The sequence below is a fragment of the Macrobrachium rosenbergii genome, chromosome 56 (genome assembly GCF_040412425.1).
Source record: "Macrobrachium rosenbergii isolate ZJJX-2024 chromosome 56, ASM4041242v1, whole genome shotgun sequence".
In the NCBI taxonomy this organism is placed as follows: Eukaryota; Metazoa; Arthropoda; class Malacostraca; order Decapoda; family Palaemonidae; genus Macrobrachium; species Macrobrachium rosenbergii.
Genome location: NC_089796.1, coordinates 7,770,364 through 7,787,863, shown reverse-complemented (window position 1 = coordinate 7,787,863; position 17,500 = coordinate 7,770,364). Strand labels below are relative to the sequence as shown.

Sequence of the window (17,500 nt, the reverse complement as noted above, 5' to 3'; positions counted from 1 at the left end):
CTAGAGAGAGAGAGACTTTATCTAAGTAGAGAGAGAGAAGAGAGAGATTAAGGTCAGCCCATTTATTATTGAGAAGTTCATAACAATGAAAGAGAGAGAGAGAGAGAGAGAGAGAGAGAGAGAGAGAGAGAGAGAGACTTTATAAGAAGTAGCGTTAATGAGGCTTATTAAGCAGCCCATTTCATTACAACTTCATAACAATGAAAGGCAATTAAGGCCCTTCACTCTTGGGAAACAAAAGAAATTTCTGTTGTCATCAGGACAATTTAACCGGTCAAAATTCTAAAGAAGAGAGAGAGAGAGAGAGAGAGAGAGAGAGAGAGAGGAAAGTTATGTAACTGTTCTTAGTGCAAAGAATGGGCAAACGGACAAATAACTATATCATTTATATAGTTCAAGATCTATGCATACACTTATTTTTATAAACCTTTGTCACACATCATCGCTTTGGAAGCTTCCTCTCAAACATGTACAAATGGAACTTAACTGAAATTTACCGAACTGACAGTGGTCAGTCTTAACCCCCCCCCCAGTATTTTAATCAGTAATTTCGTGTATGATTAAAATAGACGTGAATTGAATATAGAATTAGGCCAAAGGTCAAGCGCTGGGACCTATGAGGCCATTCAGCTCTGAAACGGAAATTGACAGAAAAAGGTTTGAAAGGTATAACAGGAGAAAAAAAAAAGTATACCTTAGTTTTACCAGACCACTGAGCTGATTAACAGCTCTCCTAGAGAGGGCTGGCCAGAAGGATTAGACTTATTTAACGTGGCTAAGAACCAATTGGTTACTTAGCAACGGGACCTACAGCTTATTGTGGAATCCGAACCACATTATAGCGAGAAATGAATTTCTATCACCAGAAATAAATTCCTCTAACTCTTCATTAGCCGGCCGGAGAGTCGAACTGGGGACTAACGACTGCAAGGCCACAACTCTACCGACTCGCCCAAGGAAGAGCTTATAACAGGAGGAAAACCTCAAAGCAGTTGCACTATGAATCGATTGTTAGGAGAGGGTAGAAAGTCAGACGGAAGAATGAGAATATGAAAGGTGGTACAGTACAAGGAACGAAAGGGGTAATAGCTAGGGGCCGAAGGCACGCTGCAAAGAACATTAAGTTATGCCTACAGTGCACCGCATGAAAATAGACAGTTTGATATGCACTGCAAAAACTGCAGCTTTAAAATTAACATTCAGTTTGATATGCAATCAAAAACTGCAAAATTAAAGTGAATTGTCGTTCAAAATCTGCATTCATATAAAGTTCTGATTTACAACACTGAAACTGTTATAAAATTCACGTATATGAAATGACATGGGGTATATCAGTGATGAAATTTCATATCACATTTATTTCAAGCTAACCACAGCAGACCTTCCCCTGTTATATTATTATTAATATTATTATTCAGATGATGAAACCTATTCATATGGAACAAGCTCACAGGAGCCACTGACTTGAAATTCAAGCTTCCAAAGAATGTAATGGTGTTCATTGAGAAGAAGTAAGAGGAAGTAAGAGGAGGTAAAGGGAAATACAGAAAGAAGAGATCCCACTTATTAAAAAAGAAAAAATAAATTAATAAATTAACAATCAGATAAAAATGTATTAAAATGCAAGAGAATAGTATTAGGGTAGTAATGTATTGCAATTTGGTAATATGACGAAATTACTTATCTCATTGTTTCCCTTTTCCTTCCTGGCTGTAACTTTGTTCGTACAATCATCAAGTTTTTACCTTTTTCGTGATTTAAAATCAAACATATATGTATATATATATATATATATATATATATATATATATATATATATTATATATATATATATATATATATATATATGTATGTAGTTTCTGATACATTATATTGTCGACCCGTTTCAGCTGAGAATGGACAACGCACAGGACGACTTCGAAGAGTTCGTCATCACACTGAAGGACGAAAATGCCATACACAACTTGATAAGAGGGACGTACGTGGATCGGGAACCGCTAGTAAGTGTATCCAGCTACCTTGATTTTCACATTATTATTATTATTATTATTATTATTATTATTATTATTATTATTATTATTATTATTCCAAGATCCACATCGATCAAAATTTAAAAGATTATTATTATTATTATTATTATTATTATTATTATTATTATTATTATTATTATTATTATTATTATTATTCCAATAATAGTAATAATCGTTTTTTTAAATTTTGATCAATGTGGATCTTGGAATAATAATAATAATAATAATAATAATAATAATAATAATAATAATAATAATTATTATTATTATTATTATTATTATTATTATTATTATTATTATAGTCGTCTTTTAAATATTGATCGATATGGATACTGGAAAAAATAATAATAATAATTAGTCACTTCCACCATGATCACAATCATCGCCACCTGCCACCCCTCCCTCCCCAGTGCCTGGGCCTCCACATGACCTTCGAGGAGTTCCTTCCCTACATGAAGAAGTCGCTGACGCCCACCTTCGAGAGCGAGGTCAGCATCGGCGTGAGGGACAGCGCCTCCGGAAGACTCGTCGCCTTCATGCTCAACCGAGTCCTCGTTCCCGAGGGCGACCTCGAAATATTCGGCGAAGGGGGACTCGAGACCGAAAAGGTAATTTCGTCTTTTTATATATATAAAGTTATGTTATTGACTGAATGGAATATAAAATTTTGGCCAAAGGCCAAGCGCTGGGACCTTTGAGGTCATTCAGCGCTGAAAGGGAAATTGAGAGTAAAGCAGGTTTTACAGGTGTAACAGGATGAAAATCTCGCAGTTGCACTATGAAACTATTGTTAGGAGAGAGTGGAAAGTAAGATGGGAGAAAGAGAATATGAACAGAGGTATTTTAAAATGAATGAAAGGGGTTGCAGCTAGGGGCCGAAGGGACGTTGCAAAGAACCTTAAGTAATGCCTACACTGCACCGCGTGAGGCGCACTGACAGCATTGCCCCCTACGGAGAAAGTTATGTCATTGTTTGGGCTTAGCTTTCGTTTTTTAAAGTAGTTAATCAACACTCAATCCGAAGGAAGGTTTGAAATTGCAAGCATGCACAAGATTTACGCAAAAGCTTTTGAGAACTTATCCATAATTCTGTGAGCTCATTTTTGTAATACATACTTTAATGAATTCCGGATCTAATTACACCTCAAGGCTGCTTATACCTGACCGTTAAGATCTGTGGCAAGTTTCATTAACTTGTATTTTTGCTACAAGGAAGAGTCCAAAACTACTCTTAAATCCGGGCCAGGAACCGGCATGGATGTATAAACGCTTATTAGATAGTTGAAAAAAACTGAATGGATATCCACAAAGAACATAATTAATCCTCACAGCTGATCAGTTCTACTTTTACAGTCGAACAAGTACTCGAAAGTGCTCCACGACCTGTGTGCTGGCGTCGACATCCTTAAAAACGGAAGATTTAACAAGCAGTTGGAGCTGCAGTGCCTCTGCGTTCACCCCAACTACGGCAACAAGGGCCTCGGAATGAAGCTCGTTCGGGTAAGAAATTAATGGCCATCTTTATTCTGAGTTAGGTTTGAGGAGACTCTTAAACACTCTAGAAATACTCATTTGATTTGCCCTCATGAGAAATTCTGTGTATGCACGAAAATACTTACTCAGACACCATAACTTTGGTGTGATTTCATTATGAGATCTACTTAGGCTTGTCAGTCGCTCCTGTAGGATCTACATAAAGGTAATTTTCATTTTAAGTTATATTTAGACTAACAATCACTCACTAGGACAGATACATTTGATTGGCTTTAATCACTGTATTTGAGTCTTCCGGCCATTCCACCGAAAAAAAATTACTGATTTTCTTTCAAAATTGTTTATGTCTGTCAGGTGCCTTTGAGCAAACCAGGCAATTTAATCAGGTTTCCGTTAGGTAATCTGCTGCCTCGATTCATTACCATTTAAACCAGGCTAATTAGGCACAAAATAAACAAGTAAAAAATGCAACGAAGTTTCTTCGGCGCAATCGAGTTTTCTGTACAGCGTATAATGCTGTATGAAACTTTCAGCCACGGCCCATGAAACTCTTAGCCGCGGCCTATGAAACTCAGTCATGGTCTGCTGATGGCCTAAGCCACCGCCCATGAACTTTTAGCCGCGGCCCATGAAACTCAGCTGCGGTCCGGTGGTGGCCTGTGTTGTTGGTACCTATAAATAAAATAAATTATGACTAACTTTAACCTTAAATAAAATAAAAACTACTGAGTCTACAGCGCTGCAGTTTGTTATGTTTGATGATTGGAGGATGGATGATCAAAATACCAATTTGCAGCCCTCTAGCCTCAGTAGTTTTTAAGATCTAAGGACGGACAGAAAAAGTGCTTACAGAAAAAGGTGCGGACAGCATAAAGTGCGGACGGACAGACAAAGCCGGCACAATAGTTTCCTTTTACAGAAAACTAAAACCTGACTAAGCCCTTGAAAACTATTACCCAAATTCGTTAAATGACCCCTAACTTTCATCCTCCCTGACCAGCTGAGCGAGGAGAAGGGCAAAGGACCTTGGCTGCGACGTGGCCACCATCCAAGCGGTGAGCGCCATCACCGACCACATAGCCAAGAAGACGGGATACACGACGGTCCGTCGAATTGACGCCAGGGACATCACGGACGAGACGGGAAGTCCCCTGCTCGACTTGGAGGCCGTCAGGGAAGGGACAGGAACCTCCCACTTCACCTACTACATGAAGAAGCTCTAGGGAGGGATGCCTAAGCCTCCTTGTACAGTTGTTACTTGACAGACAATTACCTTTTTTAATCACTCTGCCGGCGTCTAGACTGCTTCCTTGTGACCCACTGCCACATGCTCCACGGTGCTAAGGTTTGCTGCAAGTTTCACCAACCCTTTCCTTTACAAGTGGACAAAAACAAAACTCTCGGCCATTGTTTTCATATTCATAAACCGCCCCCCCCCCCTTCCCCGAGAATTACAATAAAATGAGTGAATTAAGAAATGGTCATATCGTCTTTCAGAAATATTACTTAATATTTAAATAAAGACGCGTCATTAAAAGTTTCACCAGTCCTTTTCTTATAAGTGGACTTGAGACCGTCATAAGACTGTCTTTTAGCAAAGTCTTCATAAGAGAGAGAGAGAGAGAGAGAGAGAGAGAGAGAGAGAGAGAGAGAGAGAGAGACCTACTTAACCATTTGCCTTTCGAGATGGAGGTAAATGACGTGTGGCCCACCTCAGATGTTACACTGACCAGGGAAAGTCAAGTGGATATTGGATGCTCCCACTCAACCTCTGAGAGCATTTATCTGCCCTTAAATGGGATTATTCTCTTTCTCTCCCTCTCTCTAAGTAACAGGTAAACTTATCCTCATGTGGAACTGGGAGGTTCAAAGTCGTGAAGATCAAAATTTTTACAGCTGAGAAGTACGAGGAAGCTTCACCTGTGAGGTGAGCTCTTAGATCTCAATAATAAATATACCTATAAACCATTACACCTGTATCTCAGCAAGCACAGACAAGTCTAATCAGTTCAGCGTATGAGATTTTCCTAAAAATATTTCCATGAAAATAATGATATCCAAGTTATTCGAGTTACTGAACAATGACAAACAAATTGAGGAAGATTTGTTTTGTCATATTCTCAGACTTTCCCTTGAAGTGGAAAGGTCAAAATATAAGAGAATATATAGTCAGCTGGCTATCAGGTTCTCGTACTGGAAAATATACCAAACGTTATCGCATAATCATAACGACAGAACATTTTCCCAATAATTACATCGCAAAGGCGTTTTCGTATCTGAAAGGGAACGATTTTGAAAAAATTATAACAGAAGGTTTTTCTGTTCTCACACCGACAGGACGTTTTCGTACAACTGAAATGACAGTCTTGTCCAATCACTTTCTTATCATTACAAAAAAAAAATAAAAAAATATATAACAACATGGTTAGAAAGACAATCATACAAATGATGAGACAAAAATGCTCATTTGGCGTCTTAAATATATACAGCAACACAAATTTTGTAGCGTTTAAATATATAAAACAAATTAATGTAGAGCTGGAAGGATATTTATCATTTAATGGATAAGAACACTTGGCCAATTTATAATGCCAAAAGCTACAGGCAAGAATTTACCTATCAGAGCTGAAGTCGAGAATCTGATAAAAGGATATTTATCATTTTCAATTCTGTAAGAACACTTCTGCAAAGGACAAAGTATCCTAAAGAAGTCCAAAGATGAAGCGAGACTTTTCCTTTTTTTAAGGTCCATCCCGTTATCAAAATGCATAAAAAAATGTGACGTCATCCTACCCAAAAGAACAATTCCGGTCTAAAGTGACAAAAACTTTTAGATAAAAGATGCCCCCTTCCGGGGAGGGGGCGTTTGCAAATTACTATACTTCGGCGATAACTCCGGGTGAACAAGGACCCATTCTTTACAAAGCGTCGGGTGACCGCCACTGATTGGCTCGTATACATCTCATTGGCTGACCAATCAGCGAGAGCAAATCCTCGCAAATATCACAAGGAAACCGGGACTGCAAATTCCAGGCGACGTCGCCCTGGAAGATTTATGGAAGGTCTCGTAAACATCGCTGGAACCAGTGTCCCGGGCGGGAGAGAAAATGGAAGGGGAAAAGAAGAAGGGAAAGGAAAGGATAATGTTGCAAAAGGAGAAGGAAGGACATTTTATATCCTATACTGAGGGAGGGTGGTCTTATCGGAAAGGACACACAAAGCTTCATAAAATCGGTTGTTCTATCAATAAAACAAGCAGTTAAAAACGTTTCCAGTGCGTAAGTGAACTGTAATCATTATAAAGTATGCTCAAGAAAAGCCTGTTACTCTGAAATCAATATTATTTACCCAAAACTATCAGTCTTATTGCTATTCATCCATGTTACGGTAACATGACAAAATTATTTAGTTTCACATTTACTCTATAATGCATCACCTTTACACTCAACAATTTAGTCCCGAGAAAATCATACGCTAAGCACTGGAAACAAATCATACAATTGTTAGATACCAGCATCAACATGTAAAAAACGCACCGAAGTTTGCGCAATCACTTTTTTTTTCTTTTACAGCCGCTACAGCGTATATTGAAGGCCACCTAAAATGGATCTATCTTTCGGTGGTCTCGGTATAATGTTGTATGAGCCGCGGCCCATGAAACTTTAACCACGGAACGGTGGTGGCCTATCCTAAATCGTTGCCAGAAGCACGATTATGGCTAACTTTAACCTTAAATAAAACAAAAACTGCCGAGGCTAGAGGGCTGCAATTTGGTATGTTTGATGATTGGAGCGTGGATGATCAACATAGCAATTTGCAGTCCTCTAGCCTCAGTAGTTTATAAAATCTGAGGGCGGACAGAAAACGGCACAATAGTTTTCTATTACAGAAAACTAAAATTAAAACCGATAAAAAATCGAAATGTAAGATATAAGATACTCTACTAAAAATCTTGTCCATTAAATACCTTAATGGAATGGAATGGAATATAAAATCTAGGCCTAAAAGACCAAGCCCTGGGACCTATGAGGTCACTCAGCGTTGAAAGACAAATTTAGAGTAAAAAGGTTGCTCTATGAAACGACTGTTAGAGGAGGGTGGAAAGTAAGATGGAAGAAAGAAACTATGAACGGAGGTACAGTAAACGGAATCAAAGGGGTTGCAGGTAGGGGTCGAAGGGACGCTGCAAAGAACCTAAATAATGCCTACAGTGCACCCGGTGAGATGCACTAACGCAACTAACCCCCTACCGGATAAAAGACACTAATGTTCAGCAGTGCTTTCCAATGTGATACACTAAAGCTATTTTCTAAGAAACGTAAAAGACTCACTTCCAGAATTTATTGAGCGAATAATTGTAAATATCTTCACTCACCAAAGACACAAAGTAAACACATCGGTGATTATTAACATAATATGTCCCTCCATCCTGATCTAAGAAAAAAATTGAAAATATATAAAATACTCGATATGAAAAATGCAAAAATAAATAATGCACTTAATTTTGGATTCAAAATGGGAATAAATAAAAACAACAACAATCTGTATTACCGAGCGACACTTTCTGTAAGACTCGTATCCCACCACCCACAGCAACAGCATAATAATCCAATATTCTTGGAATATCTGTAAAAACAAAAAGTACCTTCGAGGAACCGCTGAGCTTAGCCCTGGTTTGGCCAACCTCCTTGTCGCGGACACCAATATTTCCACCCAATAATATTCTCCCACAGTCGAAGCAGATCTCGTGCTGGTGTGTTTATGACAACCGGCTTCTCCTGAATATTAATCGTATTCTGTTTGGCAGTCTGGTAAGGCATTTCCTCGTTTAGCCTCTTGACATTTCAATTTTTTTCTTTATTTCATTTCGTCAGTGTCAGGTTCAACCTTTTTGGTTTTCTGAAAAGAAAACTATTGTGGCGGCTTTGTCTGTCCGCCGGCACTTTATTCTGTCAGCACTTTTTTCTGTCCGCCCCAGATCTTAAAAACTACTACCGCTAGAGGGCTGCAAATTGGTTCGTTGATCATCCACCCTCCAATCATCAAACTTACCAAATTGCAGCCCTCTAGACTCGGTAGTTTTTTTTTTTTTGACTGAAGGTTAAAGTTAGCCATAATCGTGCTTCTGGCAACGCAACAACACAGGCCACCACGGCCGGCTGAGAGTTTCATGGGCCGTGGCTCATACAGCGTTTTACCGAGACCACCTAAAGATAGATCTGTTTTCGGTGGCCTTGATTATGCGCTGTACAGAAAACTCGATTACGCCGAAGAAACTTCGGTGCATATTTTACTTATTATTTAAGTATGTGATTTCTAAATATTCTGATGTTCACATATGAAATTTCCACTGCTGATTTACTTGTGATCACCTTCCACTTTGCGCCTGGAAATGGTATTATAAGGAGACCAAATCCGATGAACAGACATATCTAAGAATAAAACCGGAACTGCAAAGGTTTCACTGAAGTTTTCTACCAATACAAAGCCACTCTAAAGAAAAATGAAGGGGGACTGACTGATCAAACAGCAATGATCTTGCACTCAAAATTTTCGAGGTATCCATGAGAATGGAATGTGGTAATGCATATATATATATATATATATATATATATATATATATATATATATATATATATATATATATATATGCATCCGTATATATATATATATATATATGTATATATATATATATATATATATATATATATATATATATATATAATATATATATATATATATATATATAATTTTATGTTATGTTATATATATGTGCATATATATGTGTATATATGTATATACGTGTACACACACATATATGCATATATAGACATATATATTAGCACATAAGTAATAACTTCACAAACAGCGTGACCGGTCAATTTGCTAATCAGATGTGTATCTATTTGCACGTGTATATTTAGCTTATAATGACTGAAGATGCATATAAATGACACATTGTAGGCAGTCACTTTGATACTAATCAATGAAGCCACGAAAGTCAGCTTTGCGCAAAAAATATTCTATAACCTTGTGAAATGGCTTTTTTGAAAACTTCCTTCCTTCGTGTTAACCTTCCGAGTAAATCACCAGAACTAACAGCGACGCTCCACCTCATAACTTTAACGAGAGTCATAAATCCCGAAAGCAGTTCCAGCAATGTTTTAAGAGATTCATTCTAGGTCTGGGATTTGTCACCAAAATGGCTCATTATGTGATGCCCCCGACGGCGCCACAGACCCCTTATTACGTAACGACAGACAACTGCCTACAACAGCCTTGGGCCGCGTTTAAACGAATCAGTGCTTCCATGTGGGCAACAGCGAGCTACGTAATGTGGCTTTACTTGCTCATATTCCTCCAGGGCTTTGAGTCACTGGTAGCACTTGGTAACATTATGAATGAACAAACCGGCGGCTATTTGAAGAATCCGGTGTTTGAACGACCCCGTGTCAGTTTAGGGTGTCGTATCAGACCACCCCTCCAAAAATCGATAGGCTACTGAGCCTAAGGAAAACCAGTTCTCCGTAAGACCAATAGTTAAGAGGTATGTCTTGTATTATGTTATTGCAATGACAAGTCGACGTTATGGTGTCAATTTAAACGCATGGTGGTACCTAGATTTCACTTAGGCCTAGGAGTTGGTAGCTTATGAAAATCTATATCGTATTCACCAAAGTGAAACTTAGATTTGAATCCCAGTTATATTAGCAAGAAATGGTAACCCAGTGATCAGTATTCTAAAGGCCTTTGGCTGGTATGGTCTCCCAAAGAAATAAAATGATCTGTGATATGACAATTTCAAAAGCCGAATTAATGCAACCGCAAACCTCTCATATTCCTTGATAAATACTCAGTCTATTAATCCTTCATAAAATGTGTAATCTGCAATTTGATTACGTCAATATTTAGGTTCACGCACACAAAGCTCATTTTCCTTCCAAATATTTATACTGTTGTTTGATCTATACTATTAAAAAAAATCATCATAAGAAACGTACACTGCAATCAAATGTTACAAGAGTTATAAAGTATATTCTTTGTGGTTTTAGTAAGAAGCTCTTTCATACCATATTCAAATTCCTTCAGTCGTCATCAATATTCTTTGCCCCTTCAGCACCGATTACCATACCTATAGACTCGTATATCGTTATCTCAGGTCGCCGTCAATACGAATTACCATATCCATGGACCAGATCCTTTTAACACCCATTTCCCTCTCGCTGTGATGTTTACCATATGTATGAGGTCACCTTTATCACAAACCAATCCTTCACCATTAATCTTGTACTCCTTAACCGACCTCTCACTGATAGAGTCGCGCCAGTTTACGTAAGATTGATCCACATTCTTACCCTTTCCAAGATGTTTCGTTATTCAAACGATAACCGCTTTTAAAGTATATTTGAAATTCTCTTAGGCAGTTTGTATGCGTAATTTATGTTTGTACATACACACACACACACACACACACATATATATATATATATATATATATATATATATATATATATATATATATATATATATATATATATATATATATATATATATAATAATATATATATATATATATATATATTGAGAGTTTGAATATAGAATTTAGGCCAAAGGCCAAGCACTGGGACCTATGAAGCCATTCAGGGTTGAAATGGAAATTGACAGTAAAAGATTTGAAAGGTGTAACACGAGGAAAACCTCGCGGTTTGCACTGATTCAATTGTTAGGAGAGGGTGGAAAGTAAGATGAAGAAAGAGAATATAAAAGGACGTACAGTAAAAGGAACGAAAGGGATCGCAGCTAGGGGCCGAAAGCACGCTGCAAACAGCCTTAAGTAATGATGCGGTGCACTGGCGGAACTACCCCAACATGGGGTGCACTGGCGGTACTATCCTAACACGGTAGAGAGAGAGAGAGAGAGAGACTGCGAACTCCTGGCTTGGCGAAGTGATTTACGCGCGTTCTCTTCACGCCTGCTACCCCTCAATTGACTTACGATCAGCCTAGGCATATAATCATTTTCTTACAATAACGATTGTCATTATTAATTTTACAAGATAGTGAAGGAAGTTTGCAGAAGGCTCTACTAAAGACGTGTTTTAGTATAAATGATGTACAAATATATGTAGGTAGGCTAAACACCACTTGCCTATAAATGAAATGTACAGTACATAGCCTATATTCATGAATTTATGACGAAATTGTAGCCTATTTCGCAACAAACTGAGCCTTTTATTACATACAGGTAATATTTGAACAAAGATCTTAAAGAATTCTAGCTAGAGATACTAGTAAGTCATTTCCATTAAAACAAGAATTTAATGTATAGTGGTGTGATCTCTGGCTGTACTTACATTGTTGTCAATATGGTGGCCGCGCAGGTGCTCGAGTGCTCACTTCAGATTTTCTCTTAGCATTCACTTATTCCGTATACATTTATCTGCACTACTAATGGTAATATATATTTCACCGTATAGTACATAACTAATCAACAGCGGCGATGTGCACATACACAGCGAGGTTGTCTTAAAAAAGCCAAAAACGCACCACAACGCGGACCACACTACAACTTCCAAACGATTTCGTAAACCAGAGAACAGTACACAAACAAGCATACCTAAGGATTAGCCGTTTTCTATACAAAACTAGTTATCAAAACAACTGAAAAATTACCCTTACCATGACTATAATTTTCCGAAATTGCAACGCAACATAAACTTAATTTTCTAAATGTTACTTGCATCGGTTAAACATGGCCCTCCCCCCCTTTTCTAAACTCTACCTAGAACAATTGCGCTCTCGCAGAGCCGCTGTTCTGATTTTCAACATGACCAATGAGGAGGAATACCGTCAGGTGTTCGGAGGCATTTATTCTTTAACTTTTACATATTGATATAATTGTGGATATTTAATATACAACAATTTAATCACGAGACGGTGATTTTTTTAGCGTGATTACTAACGTAAAGAATAAAGGGTTCAAGAATATGGAAACAGTCTTATAAAAACAGGTGTGGTGTTGACCGTCTTGTTTTCCTGTTTGAGACTGTCGTGTTCTCTTTCATATCCTCGTAACCTTTGACAGTAACCGTTACGTAAAGTCTCAAATGCTCTGTGATACTGGGAGTGGGTTTTTTATTATTTTATTTTTTTTTTTTTTAGGTTTCAAATGAGACTGTAGAATATACAGTAATGAAAAGAGTGTAGTCGTTGAAAAGGAATTTTGGATTCAATGCTTAGACCGACGCCAAACTTCGTTTTTGAAAAAGCCAAGAAGAATGTTATATCAAACTAAGGAAAGTTGTGCTTAAGTACAGCGAGATATTTCAACAGTAACCGTATGTGAATTCTCGAATGCTCAGTGTTACGAAGATTAACGTTTTTTATAACTTTTTTTTTTTTGAAACTGGAAGTTACAGTAATGAATACAGTGCGGTTGTTTCACCATGAATTTTTGTACTCGCTGCTTAGGCCTAGGCTTAATCTGGAGTATTTGAAAAATCCAGGAGAACCGTTTTATGCAACAAAAAGATAACTCTTCCTACGTACAGCAAGACATTTTAAATGGAACCAGACCAAAAAGTTACCAGAAATCCGGAGGAAAACAACATATCATCAAGATTATCATCAGGAGTGTTTCAACATGGATTAACACAAGCCTCGAAACCATAATTTGTCTAGCATTTTAAAATAAAATACAACCCCACACCAATTACGCTCCAGCCTTAAGGTTTATTCCGTGTTCATACGATAATTAAACGGCTATATATAATTTCTATGACGATGAAAGGATAAACGTAATTCGCCTTGGGCCATGTTCCGTGCTCTCGATAGTGGAATCTTGTTATACTGACAACCCAGCAGCTGGTCGATCGCGCCACTTCCAAATTGTAAGTACAGTATTCGTTTGTGGATATATTACTGTATTAGCCAACATTCTATATTGATTTATATGGAGTTAACATACCCTAAAACATATTCCTGTTTTCGACGCCACTGATTTGCATTTTTTATTCAGGTTCTTAATAGCCTAATGACTTTTCATAAGCAATTTATATAGTTTGTCGTTTAGGCTAGGTGGTTGTGTATTATTTATGGTTGTCATTAGCAGCTTTGTACGATAAATAACGAAGCTGATTCTTTGGTTGCATCGATGAATGACAAACTGGTATCGTGATAACGGGGATGAAGGGATTCCACAAACCTTTAGCGTTAACCCTAGACTATTTTACACTTGTCTGTCTTCAAATACTTGCCCAGGGTGTATATATTCTTAGTATTATGCTAACCCCACATGTAACTATGCTTTTTATTGATTTTATCATCTTGTTTTTATTTTTGTTTGTTAACATTGTTAGGCCTCGTTATCGCACAGCTCCTTGGAAATGAACCAATTATACCTCACTGAAATGACGCTATTTCCAAGGTTCGAATGCGAATTTCACTTTTAAGAAGAAACCCATACTCATATTAAAACACGGTTTCTCACCACACAGCAAGATTGGGGATGCTTTATCTTTTCGCATGACGCAGGAATATTTGTAATACCTTAAACGCGAAGTAATGTTTGAATGTGAAGTATGTTTTCCTCATTAGTTTTATGCAAACGTACAATATTATGGTCAGACTCGCTATTGATATTCCATACATTCAATTGAATTGATTTTGAAACGTAATAGGCTATCATTAGCAATCTGATGGAGGTGGGAAACACTGATATTAATATATAATAGCAGCGGCAAGCGGCAAAAGAGACTGCCATAATCATTATGAGAGGCGATCCAGCCAAGTGAGACTACTGTAGAAAGCTGGACGTTAGTGAAATCCTCATGAAATAAGTGATAATCTGAGGCTATAATCTCATGGCGTTTAGAACCATTGGCTTGCTGGTAACAACTTTAGGGCTTATCCGCGCCCTCTCAACTCTTCTTCGGATATAATCGTAAAGACTCGTTGCTGAAATGATGCCGTGTCAAGTGCAGTTGCGGGTCTTATATGACCCGCAACCGCACTTGACACGGTTTAATGATGCTTACATTGAAGTCTTCGAGTATTTTTAATTAGGCTATTGGCAAAGGATCATTCTACGTAATCAGGTAACTTGCAATCAATCAGACATTCTTCGCGATTCTTCTTAATCATACTGGTAAAATCGATACAGTTTATATACGAAAGCAAACAGACAAGAAGTCTTATGTGTATTTTATATTGAACCGTCTTTTCCCCAGAGTAATGTTACCCGAATGCAACTGTTCACTGAAACCTCTTACAGAGGCAGGTTTAGTGGGCTTAATATTATTTATATATATTTTTAACTGAATACTATGAGAGAGAGAGAGAGAGAGAAGTTGCTCATTGCTGTTTGCTTGAAGAGTAGGGAATACTATAGCGAACACTAGATGACCTAGCAAACTGCATTCACAATCTTACTCTCTCTCTCTCTCTCTCTCTCTCTCTCTCTCTCTCTCTCTCTCTCTCTCTCTCTCTCTCGTTTAATTTTTAGTTCAACTTTTGCTTAGACTTATCACACACAGCTTATATTACTGAGCACTTGAAATCATTAACCGTCAACCCATAATTGTTTTCATCTCCTCTTGCGTTACTTGTTTGTTTTGGCAGTGGTTTCTTTTTTTTTCTTTAGGAATGCACTAGAACTTATCAATAATTTGTATGTTTCTGCCAACAGGTTTGCGTAAGACACTGGGCGTGAATTGCATGTTTTTGAAAGTAGGATTACGTTAAAACTTGGTTCAGTATTGTATGCTTTTTGTAGCAGAGTGACGCTAGAGGGGTATTTGGTTTGCATTTTTTTTTTTTACCAACATAGGAGTATTTGGCTTTGGATTGCATGTTTATGTCAGGAACATGATACCTAAATTCGGCTTTAATTTTCTGGTTTCTGACAGCAGGATTGCTCTAGAACTTGGTTTCATTGTATAAATTTCTCAGCAGGATAGCACTTAAAAGTTCTATAGTTTCATGTTTTTATCCCACGAGGATTGCACCAGAACCTAGCTTTTGTATGTTTATTTTTATCAAGAATGGACTAAAATTTGGCTCTACTCGTCAGCAGGAGTGCACTAAATGTTGACTATAGGCTAGTGTATTTGTTTCACTATAGTAGTATTGCACTAAAACTAAATTTGATTTACCATATGTTTTTGTGAGTGCTGATGCACCAAACTTGGTTGTGATTTTTTTGTCAACAGGATTGGTTATAACTTGGCTAAAGTTTCTGTTCAGTAGGACTGTTATAAAGTAAGGCTTTGATTTGTATGTGTATGTCATGAGGATTGTACTAAAACTTGGCTGTGATTTGTTTGTTGTTTTCTGCAGGGTTTTAATTAAACTTGACAGTAGTTTGTTTTGCTTCAGTGAGATTGGTCTAGAACTGCGCTTTGCTTTGCTTGTTTGACAGCAGCATTGCATTGAAACTAAGTTTTGTTTATATAGGACTACAGAATTGTACCCTCAGGTAATAGACCCAGTAACAGGGGGACGACGCTCTTATTGATTAATACCCTGTGACTTTGAGTGTGATAATGTTTTTGCTATTATTATTATTATTATTATTATTATTATTATTATTATTATTATTATTATTATTATTATTTTATAGGACAAAATGACTCCATCCCACCTGACCCACTTGACTTTTCATGCAAGTCATTCTTTCCCGCTAGGCCAAACAAACAGGAATTGCCACATAGTGAAAAGCGTCCTCGAAAGGAGAGAAAAAGCTTTCGGGCCATGAGAAAGAGAGAGAGAGAGAGGGGGGGGGGAGGGCGTTGGGGAAGGGTGGGGGCGAGGTCGGGTTTTACCTACATCCGTGAAGAGTCACAGTGCAGACACTTCTCTATTGTGGAAAAGTAAACATTGGCTTTGATATTCATTGGCTTTCTGTATGTCGTCGTGATTCAGTAGTCTCTCTCTCTCTCTCTCTCTCTCTCTCTCTCTCTCTCTCTCTCTCTCTCTCTCTCTCTCTCAGTATCAAAGTATATTTTGCATCTAAGCTTCTTTAAGTACAATATATTGTCTTCTCAGACAACGTTGGTCTAAGGTACCAAGCCTTTAGAAATTCCGTTAATTGAAGTAGCCAAGACTCGGACAGGGTAGTGATTCGTTCCTTCCCTTAATCTATCTTCTTTATCTATCTTGAAAGGTCGGATAATGCTCCAGCCTGCTGTATTTTTCTCGTTGATGTAGTGGACCCATTATTCGCTTAAAGAGAAAAAATTGCACTTTTCTACGGGCTTTGAGAAAAACACTTAGGCCTAATGAAGATGTCTTCCTGTTTACAGCATAATTTTGGCGTTTACAGTATTTTGGAAAATACATATTGTATATATGTGTGTGTGTGTGGATGTGCATGGATATAGTGCAAAAGAGAGGAAATAATAATAATTGATTTTTTTGACAGAAATTTGGATGGTTTTGCGCTCAGTAAGACTGGTGAAAAGGCTGTGTGTGCTGGATTGAGAAGGATAAACACTGTGTCTGGCGTAGCTGAAAGATGTAGAACCTGGATGGGCAGTAATTTTGGTTTTAGTTTAGGGAATTGATGTGTAAGATTGAGTGTAGGAGGCGGGAAAAGTTGTAATAGTTAATGTGTATGGCCCAAAAGGAGAAGGCTGGTATTTCAACAGATTATTTTTGGAGAGTTGTAGTATTTACTGTTATTCTGTATTTATCGCTAACCAACTAATATTGACGTTACTTTGGTCATATCTCACATTGTTAATTTCGTTACTGTTATGATTTTAGTTGTTTATATTTGATGATGATTCCTTCATGTTCTTCCATAATCCTTATCTTTATTGGTTTGTAGCCTTTTCATCTTGCGTTCTTTGATGCAAACCTGTTGCCGATTTATAGAGGTCATTGATCCACCCCACCACCCCAAGCTCCCTTCCCCCCCGCGCTCCCTCCCCACCCTCTCTCATCAGGAGGGATCATCTTTGAAGATGAGACTATCT

General features: G+C 37.7%; 1 protein-coding gene and 1 long non-coding RNA gene across 2 annotated transcripts in view; one reads left to right on the top strand and one right to left on the bottom strand.

Moving 5' to 3' along the window:
• Positions 1–12,225, bottom strand: part of LOC136836257 (uncharacterized) — a 134,267-nt gene extending 122,042 nt beyond the window's left edge. Inside the window, exon 1 of the long non-coding RNA XR_010852354.1 lies at positions 11,879–12,225. This is a non-coding gene — a long non-coding RNA (uncharacterized lncRNA). The remainder of the gene's footprint in view (positions 1–11,878) is intronic.
• LOC136836542 (uncharacterized) lies at positions 1,894–4,879 on the top strand. Its single transcript, XM_067100984.1, has 4 exons — positions 1,894–2,000; positions 2,441–2,638; positions 3,384–3,530; positions 4,525–4,879. Exons 1-4 carry the CDS (start codon positions 1,896–1,898, stop codon positions 4,639–4,641), a joined length of 567 nt encoding a protein of 188 aa, XP_066957085.1. The 5' UTR covers positions 1,894–1,895; the 3' UTR covers positions 4,642–4,879.
• Positions 12,226–17,500: the final 5,275 nt, after the last annotated feature.